We start from the raw sequence: 21,174 nt of genomic DNA on the forward strand, positions 1-21,174 counted from the left end.
TACTTGGACAGGACTAAACCTCTCAGGAAATCTCAACAGCTGCTGGTTGCATTTGCTGCAGGGGCAAGGGGAAGGCCATTTCAAAGCAAACCATTTCTAAGTGGATAGACCATTGCATTCATTTCTGCTATAAGCACCGTGGAAAACCTACCTCACAGGGGATAAGACCACATTCAACCAGGGCTGCTTCTACCTATACAACCTTTCTCAGAGGTGTCCCTACCAGGGACATCCTAGAAGCTGCTACCTGGAGTTCTGTACATACCTTCACCAAGCATTACCACTTGCCAATTTTTTTCTAAATCCAGAGCTGGCTTTGCCACTGCATTCTTGCAGGGCCTTATAGCTGGTCCTAATGCTATCTAATTACCTCCTCCCATCCTTAACTTTGGGAAACTACCCAAATGTGATGTCTGCAACAGTGAAACACGAAGAACATAGTACAGTTGTGTACACACACCATAAATGTAGATGTTCGAGTGTATTCACTGTTGCAGTCCTGGTTACCCTCCCTCCAGCCACTGACGTCTATTGACTATACCTCTATTCTTGTTTACTATGCATAAAGCTTTTTGGTGTATTTGATTTTTTATTGGAGGTGTAACCTTGTATATAATTGCTTCCCATTATGGGGGCACCTGACATCTGAGGCAAGAAAAACTGATGTAATGGCATCGGCTGCATGCTTTATACCCCTGACTACCTGACATCATGAAAGATGAGAAAGAAACCGATGCAGGACCCAAGACTTTGATAATCAGGCCAACTGAGGTCTACCTGCAAGCAGATAACCCAAATGTGATGACTGCAGTAGTGAGTACGTTAGAACATCTAGATTTATGGTAAGTGTACACAACTGTACTTTTCCTATACTTTAAAAAACATTTGATGTTAATAAATTCATTTAAACCCGGTTTATTGTCTGCTTCTAATTTAGTCTGCCACAGGGATTCCCTTTGCTCTAAAAGATTTTTATAATCCCCCCTCTTATATCAGATGAAACTACTTCTAAAATAGAAAAAAGAAACTTCTTATACTTGGAACACTCATTGGAATGTCTGAATAAGGCATTGTTGACATCCTTTGTCTTAATACTGTACACATGTTCCCTAATACGTTCCATCTAGGACCGTGTTGTCATACCGACATAAAATGCCTCACATCCACTGCAAAGACTAATATAAACAACCCCCTGGGACCTACATGACACATACCCTAGTACTTTATTAATGCTATTAAGATGATTCAACAACACAAATGGCCCCTCCGAAATGAATCTGCAAAAGTTGTGATGGCCACATTTGTACATACCCCTTCTAGTAGTTGAAATATCAACATTCTTAGTTTGTTGGTGTTGCAAAAGGTTTTTAATGTTATGATTATTTTTATAAACAAAACATGGATGGTTCCCAATTACCCTTACCAAGTCGGAATTCCCTTCTAAAATTCTCCAGTTCTTCTGGACAATTCCCTTAATATGAGTTCAGTCAACTGTCATGTCCAAAAAACAAACTGGACCACCCCGACTGTTTTTGTTTTGGTTTTTAATTCTTTCAAGGGTGTTGGTTCTGTGCTGAAATGGAACCCTTAAGATAAGGGGAAACAACCTATCCCTGTTCATGAAAACATAATGTTTATTTTTATCAAGGTGTTCAATGATGGTATGACAACCGGGTATAAATGAATTTAACATAAAATGTTTTTTAAAGTATAGGAAACTAAAAAAGTTTCCAAATTTTAGGATAGTTGATTTTGAATACACTTTTATTTTATTTTACCTTTAAGGTAGTTGGCATTGACTTAATTAATTAACTGTTTTAATTATTCAATTACTGATGCAATTACTTGTTATATAAAAGAGGTGAATTTTAAATTGAGTGTTTTCTGATGCAGTCATTTTTGATGAAAGCGTTAATAAAACTGTGTGCGTACGCTCATACAGTTGTGGTTCTTCACCAGCCTTCATTGACCTTTGGAGCTCTTGGATTTTCTGTATCTATACTGTGCTACTCAATTTTAAGGTTAAGAACACGGTAAAAAAAACTCCCAATGAAGCACAGATTGATCACTTGTAGTCAAAAGAATAGAACTCGCCGTATGAAAAAATACAGTTAAACAACAACGAAATTGCAGTAAAATGTAGTTAAAAAGTAATGAATTGCAGCAGATAGCAATGAAATATAGTTAATCAGTAGATTGCTTTAAACCACTAGCTCACTATCACAACAGTAACAGCAAAAATAAAGCAGCAATTCAGTAGAATGCGATTTAATGAGGCTACCAACAAGCAGTAATAAATGTGGCAAAGTAAATGTAGTTGAACTCCTAAGCACAAGCAGCAAAACGAAGTAGGAAAGAGGTACATTTTTTTTCAGTAGAAAGTGAGGAGACAGAAGATAAGATAATTCAAGGCTAAAGGGATGGACCTTTACAAAGTTCTCACTACAGCAATTTGATATTTTATGCCTAACAGAAACTTGGCTGAAGCCTTCAATTAAAGACATTGAAATTACCCCACCTGGATATAACATTATTAGACTAGATTGTACTACCAGAAAGGGAGGAGGGGTAGCTATTCTATATAAAACAAAACTCCAAATTATTCCTCTAGACCTGACTCTTACTCAAGACAATAATGCTGAAGTAATTAGCTCTAAACTTCAAGTCAATGCTACTAAATCCATAAACCTCATTTGTGTATATCTCCCTCCTGGAAATAATATCAACACCCTTGAACATATCCTTAACCAACTCTCTACCAAACTCCCTCAAGAAACACTAGTCTTAGGAGACTTTAACATAGATTGGCACTCCTGTAACAGTGCAAACCCCACATCACATATCAACCTTTTTGGCTTCAAACAACTCATAAATAGTCCCACCAGAACCAATAAAACAAACAATACGGAAACCATATTAGACTGGATTCTTACTAATACCCCCTTGCAAACCTACCAATCAGGCACCCTTCCTGATGACCTTAGTGATCACTCTCTAACCTATATCATTAGATGCAAAACTAACCTAACTTTACCTACCACTTTCAGAACACTTCATTCAAAAAAACAATTTAACCCTTTTCAGTTTCAAACTGAACTTACACAATGTAATTGGTCACCACTAAAACATCTCCCACTGAACGAAGCAGTTGAATACTTCAATTCATCATTCCTATCTATCCTAGATCAACATGCTCCAAGTCGTACCATTAGAACCAAAACTAAAACAGCACCCTGGCTAACCAAGAATACTAAGCAAAAAATCATCCTCAGAAATAAAGCATGGGATAAGTGGCGATCTACTAAAAACCAAACTGATCACCAAAACTTTAGAGAGCTTAGAAACAGTACCAAAAAAGCCATTCTGACAGATAAAAAGAACTATTACTTTCAACTACAGAAAACCACCAAAAAGGAACCAAAAAATGTTGGTACAGTATTAATAATCTTCTAACCCCAGGCAAAGCAATTACACCCAACCCTCAAGATTCTGACTCTGACAATCCCACACAACAAGCCAATGACTTTAATTCTTTCTTTACCAATTCCATACAAACTCTAGCAAACCAACTATCTCCTGACACTTCTAAACTACTCTCTCCTACTTTAAAAAACACTCTTCCTCCCCTTCACATACAACCTGTCTCTACCTCTTATATCCAATCTCTAATCCAAAAACTTAAACCTACCACCCCATCTACAGACAAGCTTCCTGCAGAATTCCTGCAAATAGCAGCAAAAGCCATTGCTTACCCTGTCTCTATCCTAATAAACAGATCTATAAAAGAAAGTATTTTCCCTGAGATCTGGAAGATATCCCACATCATTCCCCTACACAAAGGAGGCAACTCTAATGACTTCTCTAACTTTCGTCCCATAGCACTTCTATCTCCCTTAGCCAAAATCATGGAAAAATGTATACACAAACAACTACTTAACCATCTCCTTCATAATAACCTACTGGCTAAGACTCAACATGGATTTAGACCTTCCCATAGTACTACCGCAGCTTTACTCTCCTTTACCAACACCATCAACTATAACCGTAACAATAATAAACATACATCTTCTCTATTCATAGACCTATCAAAAGCCTTTGATATGGTTAATCATACACTTCTTCTGCACACACTTAAATCTCTTGCACTGGATCCCTCCTCCTTAACCTGGTTTACTTCTTATCTAGGAAACCGTCACCAGGCAGTACTCTGGAAAAATTCACTATCTGCTCTCCTTCCTATCTCATTAGGAGTACCCCAAGGATCTATCCTAGGCCCACTTCTATTTTCCATCTTTATTAGTGACCTCCAATCAGCTATCCCTAACACTACCTGCATACAATATGCAGACGATTCCACTATAATTTGTACTGCTTCCTCACAAACAGAACTCCAGTCTCTTACACAAAAAGCCTTTTTAACTGTTGAACAGTGGTTCTCTGACCGCTGTCTACTCCTTAACCCTAAGAAAACCAAATTGTTACTATTTTCACCTACCCGAAGATCTACTTCTATAAACTTCTCTATTAATTCTACTAATAACACTCAAATTTCTCCTGACCCCTCAACAAAACTTCTAGGTGTTACTATTGACAATAATCTAAACTATGATTGTCACATCAACAACACAATAAAAGCAGTTAATAAAAAGATTGGATCCCTTTACAGAATCAAACCCTTTCTTACACCTGAAGCCCAGACCACCTTAGCCCAAACACACCTTATCTCTACCCTTCTATATGCTTCCCCTATTTATACTAATCTCTCTAAAAGTAACCTTAAGAAACTTACTACATCTTACCATAATATTGCTCGTTTTGCCACAGGATCTCATTTTAGAACTCACCACTGTCTAAACTTAAAACAACTAGACTGGCTAGAACTTCCTAACAAGCTCATTTATCAACAACTCTTAATAGCTCACAAAATTCTATATCAACCATCTAAAACACCAGTTCTCAGTAATCTCTTGACTCCCTATAACAACCTGAAACAACTACGTTCTTCAGACAACCTCCTAGTTAATAGTACCAAAACTATTAATTCTGCAGGTAATTGCCTTTTTTCTAACTCAGTTGGCAAAATATGGAATAATCTTCCATCTAATATCTCCTCTTTGGCCACTCTTCCACTCTTTAAGAAACAACTGCTAACACATCTTAATAAATTCTGGCTTTGCTCTTGTACCAACCCTGACTAACCTACCTTCTTTATTTCTTCTACCTCAATTCTTCCTTCTCTGCTATGAAATCCTGATAAACTTCCTCTGACATAACATCTTCGTAGATATTAATGATCTCACACATGTTGAAAAAAAAAAAAAAAAAAAAAAATTTATATCTTCTACCATTTTCTCAAATAATGTATTGATACACTGAATGACTAGACACTACCAAATTTCGTATTGTAAGGCATTAACCATTTACTTAAATATTTTCCTGTTTTGGATATTATTATTTTTTTTACTCTTACACATGTATTAGCTATACTAACATCTTCTTATCCTTAATTGCTTAAAGCATTTGTTTTTTGTGTATTTGTATTCTCTAAACTTGTTTTAACCTATGGAGATTTTCTCCCCGGGCCTCCACTGAAAATGGACTTTGATCCAGCTGGACTAGCCCGGTCAACAAATGTAAAATAAATAAATAATAATAAAACTATAGACAGTAGAATGAGCTGATGTAATGTGACTGAGGGGAGTGTCCAGTATCAACTTTATACTAGAGGTGGGCAGCTCAAAGCCACTAAGCTTTCAGACCACAACAGTGGCTGGGCGAGTATGTGGGATGTAAAAAAAAAAAAAACAGTTGCACAGATTAAACAGATATGCTGAAAAACATACATGCAGAAAACAGTTGAAAATAAGCACTTATCTTTTTCCAGTGTCACAGCAGAGAAAATTGCAGAAGGCCTATCGCACTGTAGCTTTGAACAGCTTGAGCAAACAAGTACAAACTGGTTTAAAACACTGGCTATTAAAGGCAGAGAAACAGAAACCAGCCAAATTATCCAATCACAATTACACAGTCTTGCAGGAATGCTTCTAGCTTGATCAAACCAGAATGATTCTCTCTCCCACAAAGAAACAGATAGGCCTCTGTAGACAAAAGATTTCACTACAAGCTCCAAAAGTCACAAACAATAACAGATATTCAGCTCTAACAGACAACAAAAAGGAGACTAAAAAACAGTTACAAATATTAAACAGAAATGCAGTAAAACAGAAGTGCAGAAAACAGATTTCACCACAGCTGCCATCAGGTCTGAAGACATGAGCATCAAGATTAGGCAATTAAACTTCTGGCATTGAGGAGTGCCACCTTAATGTGATCCAGTTTTGAGACCAATATTTTGTCTAGTTTGGAATGTCCATCGAGTGGACTGTGCTTTAAACAAATAAAATAAAACAACACTAGGAGCAGTAAAGCCTTTACCAAGTCTGTGGTAACCTTGAAATAAGAGGCGCAGGGCATCTTTAGTGAAGCCAGTTGGACTGTTAAGAATCTTGGCCCTTGATGACACATACTGTATCCCCCTGGAATGGCACCCATTATTGAAGCCAGTCATCTCTACTTTGTATCTGGGCACCATTCGAGGTGAACAAAGGATTCTACTCAGAACGAGTGCCTTTGCTGCATTTGTAGCAGGCATGGAAAGTTCTGATTTCTCTCTGCATGCCCCCCCCCAAGATTTTACATCTCAAATTGCTCACTCGTGTGTGTACCACTACCATGTTATATTTGTCAGAAGTTAGAGTCTGTGGGATCCTCGTAATGACAAAGGCCTTACACCAGAAAAACAAGTCAGTTTAACCCTCTTCTTGTCCATCCTTGTGAACGACAACTGTCAATCTAGTCATCTATCAGTAAAACAAATGTTACTACTGTATTTCAGAGTGGTAGATTTGGATTTTTTTTTTCACGGAGTGACTCTTTATGGTTGGTGCTGTTACTCATTGGTTGCATAAATGACCTGATTTTTGCTGCAACTTAAATTTTTTTATTTCTAGGTGGCTTTGGGAGTGATTGTTTTGTATTTTTACCATAAAGCAATTTGCCTTGGTAAGTAAGCTGCGGTGGTATAGCAGTAGCGTTGTTGCCTCACAGCAAGAGGTTCTCCTGTTCGATTCTCGGCTGGAGTGTCTTCTGTGTGGAGTCTGCATGTCCTTCCTGCGGACGAGTGGCCTCCGAAAGACATGCGTGAATGGGCGTGCCTTCGCTGAAGGTTGGGCGTCGGGCTGGCAACGTGGCAGCATAAAAATCTACTACCAGTCATTAGCGGACCGGAGTTCCGCTGTGGCGACCCCTCACTGGGAAAAGCCGAAAAGACAAACAAAAGTGAAGCATGGTGGTAGAGGTGTGTGAAGCAAATTGGACATATTTTTACATAATAGGAAACAATATCCAGGTTAATTGGGAATTTTTACCTTAAAGAGATGGAATTATTAGTGAAGAGAATAAGTTCATTATGTGTGAGCATAAGGCAGTTAGTACACTGTTTTAGGAGACCTGATGCTAAATGGCTGACAACAGAGGTGAAACTAACAGGCTGACCTTCCCTCTTGTCTAGTACTTAGGTCTTTAAACGAGCAAAGCAAATACAGCATAGGGTATACGTTAACTATAGTAGAATACACAAAATATACAGAAGGCTCCCCATTGAATGGTAGTCTTCCCCAGATGTTGCAGATTTTAAGAGATGATAAAAGGGGTTATACTTCTAGGTGTTGCACTTTGCAATAAGCAGGTAGGGGGATGTGAAATAAAAGAAAAGGTAATTAATGCAAGCTAACAGTCTAAAGGGGTGAGCTTCCCAATTTGATGTTCTACTACTCACTAGTATGACCAGATTAGGTGAGACTGAGGTAAACTTTCGAAGGCAAACTTATAGTAAGTAATGCCAGGCAACTTAAGCACCACAAAGCTTAAAGTAGCACCTAGTTTGACTGGATGAGAACTCAGGAGTCTGGATCTATGGAATATGGTGGGAGGGTACAAATATTTAAATAGCTTAAAGGGAGTGACTTTACAAAATAATATTTTTGTGCTATCTGACAACAGCAGTAGAAGAGTAGGAAAGTATGTTGTGATGTGAATGATTGGGGTGTGTTCACATAAAATTTACCCCAAGGATTTGTCATGGCCAATGGAACTTGTATTATGTCAGAAAGTAGAACTGTATTTAAGATTTGTAGATGATTGTTTTTTTTGTGTGGAATGGCACAGTTCAAGATTTACTGGACTATGTTGCTTATTTAAACAACACTACCGAATTCCTTGAATTTAAAATGAATCACTCATATAGTGAAATAGTTTTTCTAGATGTGCATTTAGAAAAGAAAATGGATAAAATAGATAGAAGTATACATGAGAAAAATGTACATGTGAATAGATATGTACATAGGTAGAGTTTACATGCCCCCAATATTTTTCAGGGAATTGTTTAAGCACAAATGTGCAGGGTTAGTAGGCTGAATACAGATGATACACAGTTTAGTGAGCAAATGGATGAGATGGTAGGTGAGTTTGTGAGTAGTGGCTATAGCCGTGTGGAGGTATTAAAAATAGAGAATGATGTGAAACAAAGTAGAAGTAATGCTATGAAACCGATTTTTAAAGAAGGGGAAGTAGCCACAGCTGATGCAAATGAAAAGAATAGCAAAATTAGATATGTAACTACTTATAGTTTAAAAACAGAACAAATAAAGAAAATTATACTTAAGAATTGGCCTATACTCATGGCAGCACATGAACTACACACTATACTAGAGGCTAGACCCTTTTTTCATATAGGAATCTTAAGAGTTTAAAGGGCAGGTTATGCTATAAAGATTTTAAGGATATTAACAAAAGTAAGGCTAGGCAATAAACCTGGTACATATGGGTGTATGTGCTGTAGTCTCTGTGAAGACATTATAAGCACAACAATGACAAATTTGTCCAATAAGCAGTTTAAATTTAACTGTGTTGCTATCTGTAGTAGTGTTTATGTGGTCTATCTTGCTACCTGTGAAACATGTGATTCATTTTACATAGGAAAGACCACAAGGAAATTAAAAGAGCGTATAACAGAGCATAAGTCAGAAATAAGAAATAATGAGAATAATGCACTGTTTAAGCACATCGTGCATAATGGTATGGATCATATTTTTAAATTCAGAGTGATAGACAGTGTACAAATTAATATGAGTGGATTTGTCAGGTTCCATGCAGATTTAGAACCTGGTTTAAAACAATGTAGTTAGTATTAAACCTGTGCTTGTTAAAATACAACAGCAATATTTGTAATGTATACCTTTAAAGATGTTTTAGAAAAGTTTTAACGGATGGTATAGTGTGATTTGTTGGCTGTGGTCACATGTTTCCTTTTGGCTCCTATTTAAATGTATTGTAATGTGATATGTACTGTTTTAGCATTGAGAAAGTGCCCCATTTAAACCTGCTGACTCAGTAGTGTTGATGTTTGTTTCTTTGAAGAAACGTTTTCTATTTGCTATCACCTTTGCTTTCAGGATTTTGGAACTGCAAGCCCTCATGTAAGGCATGACATTTGGTATTTCACTTCTATTAGGGTTGCCACTTATGACCAACTCACCCATTCTTAAGAGCTTCTTAATTGCCCTGAGCCACTCCCTACCTCTCTCTCTCTTCTTATTTGCTGGGTATAAACCAGAGGGGTAAAAGTGAAACGTTCACACTCTGGATGTATACTGCCAGCTGAGGATTTTCCTTGAAGTTAGACGCATGAGTTTAGGAAGACTAGACAATTGCCCATCTTTTTTGCGGTCGGAGTGAAGGGCTCATATTTGCTAAACAAGCACTTTCTAAGTGGATTGCCAGCTGCATTACATATTGCCATAAAGAAGTAAACTACGTCTTGAAAAAAGCTGCAGCTGAAGGCTGCTGCTCTAGAGACATGGCTGCTTCCTGTGATTGCTCCAAAGATAGCTCCATTTCAGACATTTGGCATCAGCCATTTGGTGCATGCCTTCACAGAGCGTTATTGTCTCAATTCCAGCTCCAGAAGTTTGCTATATCTGTACTTCCGGACTCTGCTTCTGAAATTTGATTATCTGTTTTCCAGCATCTTTCACTGTAGAGTATTTCCTTTTGGGGATCAAGTTTTGTTTTTGACTGTCTGATATGGTAAAATGTCAATGTTTTCTGACAATGAGCTCCCTTCTTGTTAAGTTCCAAATATACTTCCACTGTCTTCCTCTTCTTGGATTGTCTCTCCCTACAAACTTGGCTGTTGCAGTGTCTCGAAAATCAGGTTTGCAGAATGAGTGCTTGCCTGTGATTGAGGTGAACCAGTGGACTCATGTTTTATCACTGTGTGATGCGTGCGCATGCCCTGAGCATGGTAGCTTCAAATAAAAAAGTAACAGACTGTGGTTGGTGGAGAGGATGAACTTGACATTTACTCTATTGGGGAGGGGTCCTCTCACAGATCAGGTGATACAGTAGGAACATATCTGTTATTTTTCCATGTCATTTATTTCAATGTACACAGTAACTTTCTTCCCTCTGTTGTACTGATTGTCTGATATAGAGCACACATTCCACCTTTGCAGTGATTTGAAAATGGGAGTAGCTTTTAAAACACTACTCCCACTAAGTCTAGAAAAGGCACTGTGATATGAATATACATAGTGTGGAACATAAATGGCAAAGTGCATAAATTTCTAACAGTTGTTTTTAAAATTGCATTTAAAAATTCTTATTATTTATTGTGAGCATTGTATTGCATAATGTTAGGTATTTCACAGCTTTGTTAACTTCTTTCTATGTCCATGGAGCAGTCGTCTGTTTTGTGTTAATTTATTCTTTTTCAGAAATCTATTCTTCCGTGTTTCTTCACTGAACCTTTTGGGAGTGAAACTGGTATTTGTGGTTGAAGGAGAAGCACCAAAACTAAAAGCCAAGAAAATGAGCATGAGGCATGAAATGAGATTTGGGCCATCAATAAAGAGCTGTTCTGCCACTGCAAGAACTGGGAGGTCATGTTTTAAAGTGATTCTAAGAGAGGTCAGTGCTGGTAATATTTTGGTGTCTGCTCTGACTACTTCCAGACTAGATATAAAACAAAAGTCCTGTGATAGTTCAATCATTTCTTTACTTTAGTACCAGGAGTGTCTTCAATGCTGAGCCTAATGTTTGTCTCTCTTACAATAGTTTTAGCAGGTTACAGACATGACTTAGGTTAGTAGTTATTTGAGTACAGTGTGGCAAAGAAATATATTTATTCAAAGAGAAAACTTTTGCCTGAAATGTGAACTTAATCATGTACATTTTTCTCTGCACCATATTTTGTTTAGATTCGGTTGCTTGCTATTTATTCGGTAATAAATATACTGGGTATTTGATGCATTAAAGCAAACCTACTTTAATAGTTGCAGCATTATTTGCCATCAGTACAGCAAGAGATGCTAAAAATAATTAAATTGCTAAGGATAAGACATCTGCAGAACTGGTATTTTTCTAAGACTGGCATACATAAAACATCACTCCAGAGTTTGTCTTTTAAATTTGCAGCACATAATATTATGTTATTCTCCATTTGAAATAATGTCACCATGCTGTGCATCACATCTTTAATGCAGTGTGCTGTACTTTGCTATTGCAATTTCTGAAACGTGACTTGGTAGCTCAAATGCCACATTGATGCAAGACCTATAATGTAGTAACATTGCAGTATCTGAATCAAGACTTAATATTTCTGACTTACATTGCTTCCACCTGATTGTCAAATTTTAAGAAATAAGTTCATAGTGGACCCACAAAAGAATTAGTGAGCTAATCATAGTAGTCAAGAATGACATTGCTAGCTGTCTTGAAGTGTTTCACCCTCCATCTGTAGGACACAAGACCAATATGTTATAAGAATGAACAGGTAGTAAAACACTCAAGTTTGCTAAAACGTTAGCCATATGCTGTGTTCACTGGAATACTGCTCACTGCTCAGCAGTTACTCTTACTGGGTGACCCGAACACTCCTTTGGAAAGCTGTTCATAAACCCCTGTATATACACACTAATGATATCAGCCCTCATGGTTTAGGTCAGGCAGTACATTTACCTATTTGCTTAAGCACTAAATAGAAAGGAATAGTAACATTTCATTGATTCATTATCTTCATTCTTCCATTGCATATGAGCTGCTAGTACGTCAGTTTGGAGCTCACACCATTCTCATTCCAAGGTACGCAGAGCATGCAAGTACCTCCAATGTACAGCTATACATATTTGATAGCTGATCACTACTTTATAATGTTATCTAATGTTATCTGACAGCTCATAAATACATAATGTTTTGGACGATACATTACAGTTCTTTAATAATATAAATAGTGACTTTTGTCTTTCCTAATAATGTTTTAAACACTCTTCTGTGTCCTGTCTGGAAGGAAATTTGAAAATAAATTTGGCATTCTGTAGTAGTTTCTAGAAATATGTTCACATAACTTCAGTATGATATGTATAAAGAACTCAGTGGTGAACCGCTAGCCTTATGGGAATGAGTGCTAAGATGGCAGTGCGACTCCTAAGCTTTATTCTATGTGTGGCATAAACTGACAATTTACTGCTTTTAAAGAAGTTACAATTCATGAGTTGTAGTGAAGGATCTCCAACAAAGCATCTCAAAGTGAGTCAGTCATTGGCTCGTTGTTTTCAGTCCAGAGTAGTGCCTTCTGCTGTAAAAGAACCTGTGTTCTTCCAACATAGCAGAGGTTCTTTCATTTAACCAAACAACCAGGTGGCAGGGCTGAAAAACTGCATGCTACACACAAATGGAGGAGACAAAGCATAAAAACAAAGCAGAGTTTATTTCCATTACAAAAATAGTAAATTAAGTGCTTTTGTCCTGTAATAGTCAGGACTTTATCAGCATCTTTCATTCAGAAGCTAAGAAGACCACCCACACAGTGTGGACCTGGAAGTAAAGCTTGACAAATTAAGTTTTATTATCTAAAGTATTGAAGTTACTGTAGAAAACAAGGCCGTAACTGCTGTAACTACTACTCTTAAAACTGAAACTGAAATATAAGCAGTAAAGATTGCATTTATTTAATCAGTCCTCACTGTTCAGGCCAGAAGCATAGGCCACATGTAGACTGCAAGAGCAGGATATCTCCAGCTTGGCTTAAAAAGTAGTGGAGATTGAGAACTTAACAGTGCCATGATAATCATCTCCTGGTTCATAGGTTCGTAGGTTCATAGGTAGATACTAGTCTATCGGCCCAAGGACCTACGTAAGCCTAGCCAACAAGGTTCCCCAGCTTACGCCACCCAATAAAGTTATTTTCCTGTGCTACTGTCGAGCAGAGTCACAGAAGTGATCCCCGGGGTGTATTTCCTATTTCCCATCCACTCATCAAGATTTTTCTTGAAGAGTTCTAATGAAGAACTTTGCTTGACATAGATGGGTAGCCTGTTCCAGAGTATGGGAAGTCTCCAGGACAGGAATCTATCCCTACAGCAAGTCCTGTTTATTGTGGTGACAAGGTTTAGGTCCCTAGAGCGTGTAGCTCGGAGGGATTGGGATTTCTTTAGGTGTAGCATGTCCAACAGCTCTGAGTTTGACATAGCTTTATAGGTTAGGCAGAGATCACCTCGGAGTAGGCGATATGCTACAGAGTATAACTGGAGTTTTTTGAGACAATCAGTGTAGAGCATTTGTTTGAGGCCAGTAATCCTCTTTGTGAGTTACTTCTGTGGCCTTTCCAGCTGCTGCAGATGTCTTGTGAGGTACATTCCAAAAGGGGCGTTGTACTCTATAATGGGTCTAATGAGTGTTGAGTAGAGGGGAACAATGATCTCTTTTTTTCCTGGATGAGAACCCTTTTATGATGAGGTGTGCCACATAGAAGGACTTCCTGACTACTGTGGCGATGTGACTGTCAAAGGAGAGACTACTGTCCACCAGGTCTCTTATCACACATTCGGTGTTAAGTAGATTGCTGCCTGTGTGGTAGTTCATGGGTACAGAGTTTTTACCAAAGGGGATGACACTGCACTTTTTGGCATTGACCTTGAGGCCATGGCTCTGACACCAGGCATCTGTCTCAGCGAGGCCCTTCTGTAGGATGTCCACATAATTTGGGGACTTCACTATGACTCCTAGTTTGCAGTCATCTGCGAACTTCGTTAGCCAGAGGCCCTCTGTGTTAGCCTGTACTTCAGAGGGGTAGATACCAAACAGGAGAGGTCCCAGGACAGAACCCTGTGGGTACTCCACTTGTCACTGCTTTGAGGTCAGATTTGGAGTCTGCAACTTTTACAATGTGGGTTCTGTCAGTGAGCCAGTTTGCAACCCATCTTGTGATGTAGGGATTTATACCTAGTTTAGTGAGTTTAGGTATAATTCCAGAATGGGGGATGGTGTTGAAAGCCTTGGCGAGGTCAAGATAGGCTGTGTGAACCACCTTACCCTCATCTACAGCTTTGGTGACTGCCTCAAAGAAGTCGATCAGGTTCAGGAGGCATGATCTGCCTTTCACAAACCCGAACTGGGTGGAATCCATAGTTTGGAGGTTACCATCGTCTTTTTTTATGAGTTCCATGATGATACATTCCATGGCCTTGCAGACCAGGCTCATCAGGCTAATAGGTCGATAGTTCCCGGGATCAGTGGTGGCTCCCCCTTTGTGGAGTGGGATAACTGTTGCTGTGCGCCATTCAGTGGGCACAAAGCCTGATGCAAGGCTATTATTGAACATGGTGCTAAAGTGGGGAGCCAGTTCGTTCTGATGTTCATGTAAAACGCAGCTTGGGATGTTGTCCGGTCCCATGGATGCTGTGTTTTTGGCTTTAGAGAGTGCAGATTTTACCTGCGTAGTTGTGATTACAGAGACTCTGCATTCTTCTTGTATAGATATGGACCTTTTAGGGGGTGGGGGGGTAAAGTTAGCACTGAACCTATCTACTAGGATGTTGGCAATATCAGTTGGTTCTGTAATTTTCATGCCGTTGTGCTGTAACTCAGAGCAGATCTGGGTGTAGCCATCGAGATTCTTGACATAGCTATAGAATGCTTTGTGGTTATCCTTAGAATTAGTGGAGCTTTTGTTTTCGTAGCTAGCTTTGGAGGATCTTATAAGGGATCTCAGCTTCTTACTGAGGCTGACCAGGGAGCTCCTCCACTCATGGGATTTTACTCTCTTTTGCAACAGTTTCTTCCTTCTGTCGTACATTTTGTTTATGGCAGGGGACCACCAGATTGGCTTCCTTTTTTTGGAGGATAGCGTCTTGGTTCTATTTGGGATAGCACGATCCATGCACTCGTTTAAGTGCTTATAGAGTGCATTTGTGTAGGATTCAGAAGTTGTAACTGTATTGTCCATCTGCATGGGTGTCATGAAGTTCACCACTTCTGTCTTAAGAAGCATGAAGTTGGCATTGGAGAAACTTTTTACCATGGTTTCCTTAATGGGGGTGGGGGCGGGATGTGGATATCAAGGGTTATTAGCTTATGGTCGGATCAGCCCAACGAGGAGTTGACTTCAGGTGTGGAACACCGGTCACTCATGTTGGTAATGACTAGGTCTTGGATATTGTTGCCCCTGGTGGGGGTGTGGATAAGTTTATCCAGGGCATTGGAGTTTATGAATTTCAGAAAGCGTTGAGCTAAGGAGTTGGTACACGAGTAGTTTTCCCAGTTAATGGTGGGGTAATTCCTTAATGGGGGTGGGGGCGGGATGTGGATATCAAGGGTGATTAGCTTATAGTCAGATCAGCCCAATGAGGAGTTGACTTCAGGTGTGGAACACCGGTCACTCATGTTGGTAATGACTAGGTCTAGGATATTGTTGCCCCTGGTGGGGGTGTGGATAAGTTTATCCAGGGCATTGGAGTTTATGAATTCCAGAAAGCGTTGAGCTAAGGAGTTGGTACACGAGTAGTTTTCCCAGTTAATGGTGGGGTAATTGAAGTCGCCCATTATTAGAGTGTTTGGTTGAACCCTAATATTTTCCAGTACATCAAGAAAAGAGGAGTGGGAATCCTGGGGCATGGTGGGGGATATGTAACAAGCTACAATTTGGATTGCAGTTTTGCCCAGAGTTAGTTGCACTTGGATAACCTCGGATGCATTATGCTGAGCAACTAGCCTGGAGGTGTGGATATCCTTAATGAATATGGACACACCTCCGCTTTGGTGTTTCGGTCCAAGTTACATGGCCGAAAAGTGTGGTATGAGTTATAGCCTGGTGCTCTCTGGAGCCTTGAATCAGGTCTCAGTCACTGCACAGATGTCAATGTTCTCCATTTTAAGGAATGCCTCGAGTGAGTGCATTTTGAGATTTAGACTTCTAGCATTGAGTAGCATTACCCTCAGTTTTTGCTTGCCTGTTCCTGTTACAGTGGTGAATTTGTTATTTGAACCTTGCCTAAAAAAGGCACTATAGGGGCAGCAAGAGCCTTAGCCGGTATCCGGAATCCCAGGGGCGACAGGTGCAGGCCATCTGTGGCAAAGCATCGTGGTTTGTCGACCATGTCATCCCAAGCAGACAGATACTGGATCACCTTAGAATGACAACAGAAGCTTAGCCATTTGTTGAAGTCAATCATTTTGTCCTTGTACTGCAATATCATTTTAGGCGATGGCAGAATGCTACTCAGGGCTAGGGTCATACCTGCCTGGGCTACAAGATCGGAGAGCTCTTCCATATCTTTTTTTATATAGTCCAGGGAGGTACATCTCAGGTCATTCATGCCAACATGGACAATGACTGAGTCATATTTGTACTTGTTGTGGAGTGACCTGAGTGCGTGGGTTATGTGGCGGATCCTGGCACCCGACAGGCAGCTGACAGTAAACTTCTCCTTGTTTAGCGTGATGAGTGGGACATCAGTGTGCCTGACTATAGAGTCACCAATGACTAGTGTGTTGGGTACGTTGTTTTACCTTATTGGCTGTGGATGAGTGACACACTGAGTCTGTGGGCTATGTGTCATTTGGGTTGTGTTGGGGGATGGAGGTTGCTTGCGTTTCTGCTTTGGAGGTCTCTGTTGCTTAGACAGATTATTACTGAGAGCCTCCGCGAATGTATTTGTGTTACTATGTGTGGATTTTGGTGGTGTAAATTTAGTGAGACTATGTGATGAGTGTGGTGTGGTGCAAATGTTTACCTTCTCCTCATGACTATCAAGTTCAGTCTTGGTTGGCTTTACCTCCAGTTTGGCTAGATAAGTGCATCTCTCACAGGTTGTAGTGTTGGGTGGTAGGAGGAGAGGGTTGTCTGTGTACATAAGGCAATTTCTACATTGCCTCAAGATGTCCAGATTCATCAGAAAGACAGGAGAGAACACTGGGAGCTGACAGTTGGACATGCCTGAATAAAAAACTATTTTCCTCTAGATAAGTGAGGAAAGTGAGTACAAGAGCTGTTTTTCTCTAAGCAAGTGAGAAAAGTAAGTACAAAACCTGATGTTCTTTGTGTTTCACTGTTGCAGTCATTACATTTGGGTAATCTGCTGGCAGGTTGCCCTCAGTCGGCCTGATTAACAAAGTCTTGGGTCCTACATCGGATGCGGTCCCTTCTTCCATGACGTCAGGTCGTCAGGGGTATAAAACATGCAGCCGACGTCATTACATCAGTCTTTCTTGCCATGCGGTGCCCAAAGAAGAAGCAGTTTGCAAGTGCCGGTCGGCCGACTCCTGAAATTTTCATTTTCGAGTTTCAGAACCAAAGTCTTCAACTTAAAGCTAAGTACCCCGTTGTGGAAACTTTTTCTTGCTCCTTACCGATGTCAGAAAAAGTTCATAATTGCATTACTTGTGGAAAGCAAATACCTCATAAAGATTTTCATTCGTACTGTATTCCTTGCCTATGCCCTGACCACAACGTACCTTGCTGTCGGTTTTGTGCTTTATTTAACCAGTGCACTATTCGTCTTCCGTACATTTTTGCCTCTAATTATTTCGGTTCTCGGTTTAATTATCCAGAAATGTCATCGGTTACCCTTCCGACTACCAGAATTCCGAAAAAACGCAAAGATAAAGACAGAGACAGGCCGCTGAGGTCCAAAATAGTCGACAACGCTTCTCCTAAGCCAGTCGCCAGTACTCAGTGAGGCGCTTTCGCAGCCCCTGATACCCGCTACTTCTGATTCGCAGGCCTCTACTGAGATCCATTCGGAGTCCGGTATGCCACGAGATGCTTCACCTATGGAACCCGTGGATGTCTCTACCTTGGATGCGTCCGGAGCCGCTGTGCAGGCACCAGCTTCTGAGGGTGTATTCAGGCCTACAGACTTGCATATTAAATCAACACCGCCTTCATTACTAAGGCCTAAATCTCGATCTATGTCTAAAAAACTGACGCCCAGACCACGTGTTCAGGCGCCTATGCCTAAAAAACAAATGATAAAAATGGCTGAAGATCTAATTTCTCATGTCAGGGGTAGTCACCCCCCCCCCCTCTCTATGAGGCCTAGGGCTGAACTTGATTATGAATCTTCTGATCAGGATTCTGTTTCTTCTGACTCTTCTAATGATCTGGATTTGTCCATACCTACTTATGAGGATTCTGATGCAGAGGACTCCATTCCCTCTGCTTTCCCTCCTGAGGACTTTTCTTTTGGGGAAACTTTACATGCTTTGAGGGAGCATTTCCACTGGGAAAGCCAGGAATTTTTTGATTCAAAAAAGAGGCTTAGGGTTTTCCTGCTTCTACCTCAGCATAGGCCTTTGCCTATACCTCCTGTACTAGACATTGTTGATGATGTGTTCTCGGAATCCAGTTTGGCCCCTGATTCCCCTGCCTCCGGCTCCTAGTAAACCTGACAGATACTACAGGATTCCTGAGTCCCACAAGTTCCTTTTCAAAAATCCTGTTGCAGATCCAAAAAACATTTCTCAGGGGCCTAAGGGCATTAAGGCTTCTACTGCTAAAAATCCTACCCCTTCTGATAGTGATTCCAGGGCACTGGATAGATTGGGTAAAAAGGTTTATACTTCTGCGACCTTAGCAATCAGAGCATTAAACTGCCAATTTCATATGTTAAAATATCAACAGCATATTACTGGACTGCTTAAACAGAAAATGATGTTGATTCCTGACTGTGTGGAAAATAAAGATTTACAGTATTTAATGCATTCTGCTGTACAAGTTGGAAAACATACTTTGCAGTGTGGTTTTGATTCTTTAGAGGCCTCCTGCAGGGCTGCTGTTACTGGGTCTGTGCTTAGAAGGCATGCTTGGCTTAAGGAGCAATCTTTGCCTGATCATGTTAAAGCTAAATTGTTGGACGCTCCTTTAAATCAGGACCATTTGTTTGGCAATAAGGCTGAAGAAGTTCTAAAAAAGATGGAAGATAAAACTAAATCTATGCAAACTGTTAAAGATTTCTTACAAGTGCAACCTCCAAGATTTAGTAGGCATTGGCCTACTAAGAATTGGTCCTTTCCAGCCCCTTCCAGATCCTCTCAAGCCAAACCCAGACACAGCAAAAACCCCAGGTTTCAGTCCCAGGGTGCTCTCAGAGCTAAGCAGTGGGGGGGGGGGGCCTCCACATGCAAATCTGGAAATAACAAGACACCCCCTACAGTAAACAGTCTCAATGACTTCCTTTTAAAATTACCAAGCACTTATCTTTCAACTGCCCCTTTGGGGGGAAAGATTGCTCTTCATGCAAAGAACTGGGAACTCATAACCCAGGACACATGGGTTTTAAATATAGTGTCCCAGGGATACAGATTTCATTTCCACACATTGCCAACACCAAACGAGTGGCCAGACCTGCCCCCGAATCAGTGGGCAGAGGCTCAAAAACAAGTTCTTTCTCTCTTAAACATGGGGGCTATTCAGCTGGTGCCAGAAGAGGAAAAGGGACAAGGTTTCTATTCAAGGCTTTTCCTGGTACCCAGAAAAGACAAATCATGGCATCCAGTCCTGGACCTGTCTACTCTAAACACTTTTCTGGAGATTCCAAAATTCAAGATGCTGACTCTTCACCAGTTACTTCCTATGCTAGGCAAAGACGCCTGGTTGACAACTCTAGATTTAAAAGAAGCATACCTGCACATCCCAATCAGGGAATCTTTCAGAGGATACCTATGCTTCAAAGCAGGCTACTTGCATTATCAGTTCTCTACACTGCCCATTCGCTTGTCTACTGTTCCCAGGGTATTCACTAAGAGCCTGGCTCCAGTTACTGCATTTTGCAAGCAAAGAAATATTCAAATATATCCATACCTGGACGATTGTCTAATTCAGGCAGAAAACCAGGGCATACTTTTAATCATCTGGCGTTTGTAAAAAGGGTTCTAACTTGTTTAGGGTACATCATAAACGAAAATAAATCACAACGGGTACCCTGTCAACAGATTACATTCCTAGGTGCAAGCTTGAATACAACTGCCCAGATGGCTTTCTTCACGCCAGAGAAGCAAATTCATTTGTTAACTTGCTTCAAACAAGTGGCCACAAAAACCCTGCTATCTGCAAGACAAATACTGCAAGCCTTGGGGTTCATGGCCTCCTGCATTCTTCTAATTCCATATGCAAGACTGCATATGAGGAAACTACAGTGGTATCTAAAAAGTCTATGGAGTTAACATTGTCACAGCCTGGAAACAATGATTCTTATCATACCTTGCCTACGCCTGAAGTTCCTATGGTGGGCAGAAGCCTGCCACCAAAACAAGGGATTACCATTCACACTACCCCCTGCCTCCCAAACCCTAACTACAGATGCATCAGACTATGTATGGGGGCTCACCTGGCAGGGAAGTGCATTCAGGGCAAATGGAACCCAAATCAAATGCACCTACATATCAGTCAAAAAGAAATGTTAGCTGTACAGAATGCTCTGACAGCCTTCAAGGACTACATTCTTCCAGGACAACTAATGGTAAAGACGGACAACACCACGGTTATGTGGTACATAAACAAGCAGGGGGGTACACATTCCTACCCCCTCTGCAGACTAGCCATGGCATTGTGGAACACAGCCCTGAGATACCAAGTGCATCTACAAGCTCAATTCCTGCCAGGAAAATTGAATACACTGGCAGACGGACTAAGCAGAAACCTCATGGATCAACATGAGTGGAAACTGGAGCCACAGATTTTCAACATGTTGACAAACAAATGGGGGAGCCCAGACATAGATCTATCTGCCTTCCCCCAGAACTACCATTTGGACAAGTTTTGCACAAGGACTCCCCACA

At 40.3% G+C, this 21,174-nt stretch overlaps 1 protein-coding gene across 2 annotated transcripts in view; it reads left to right on the plus strand.

Moving 5' to 3' along the window:
- The window catches only part of GEN1 (GEN1 Holliday junction 5' flap endonuclease), a 911,226-nt gene that overhangs the window by 107,919 nt on the left and 782,133 nt on the right, over window positions 1-21,174 (plus strand). For both annotated transcript variants that reach the window (XM_044064875.1, XM_044064884.1), the window contains exon 3: window positions 10,836-11,028. In XM_044064875.1, the coding sequence (XP_043920810.1) occupies window positions 10,836-11,028 (193 nt within the window). The remainder of the gene's footprint in view (window positions 1-10,835; window positions 11,029-21,174) is intronic.

This window comes from Protopterus annectens, chromosome 1.part0, assembly GCF_019279795.1.
Source record: "Protopterus annectens isolate FY-2018-M chromosome 1.part0, PAN1.0, whole genome shotgun sequence".
Lineage (NCBI taxonomy): Eukaryota > Metazoa > Chordata > Ceratodontiformes > Protopteridae > Protopterus > Protopterus annectens.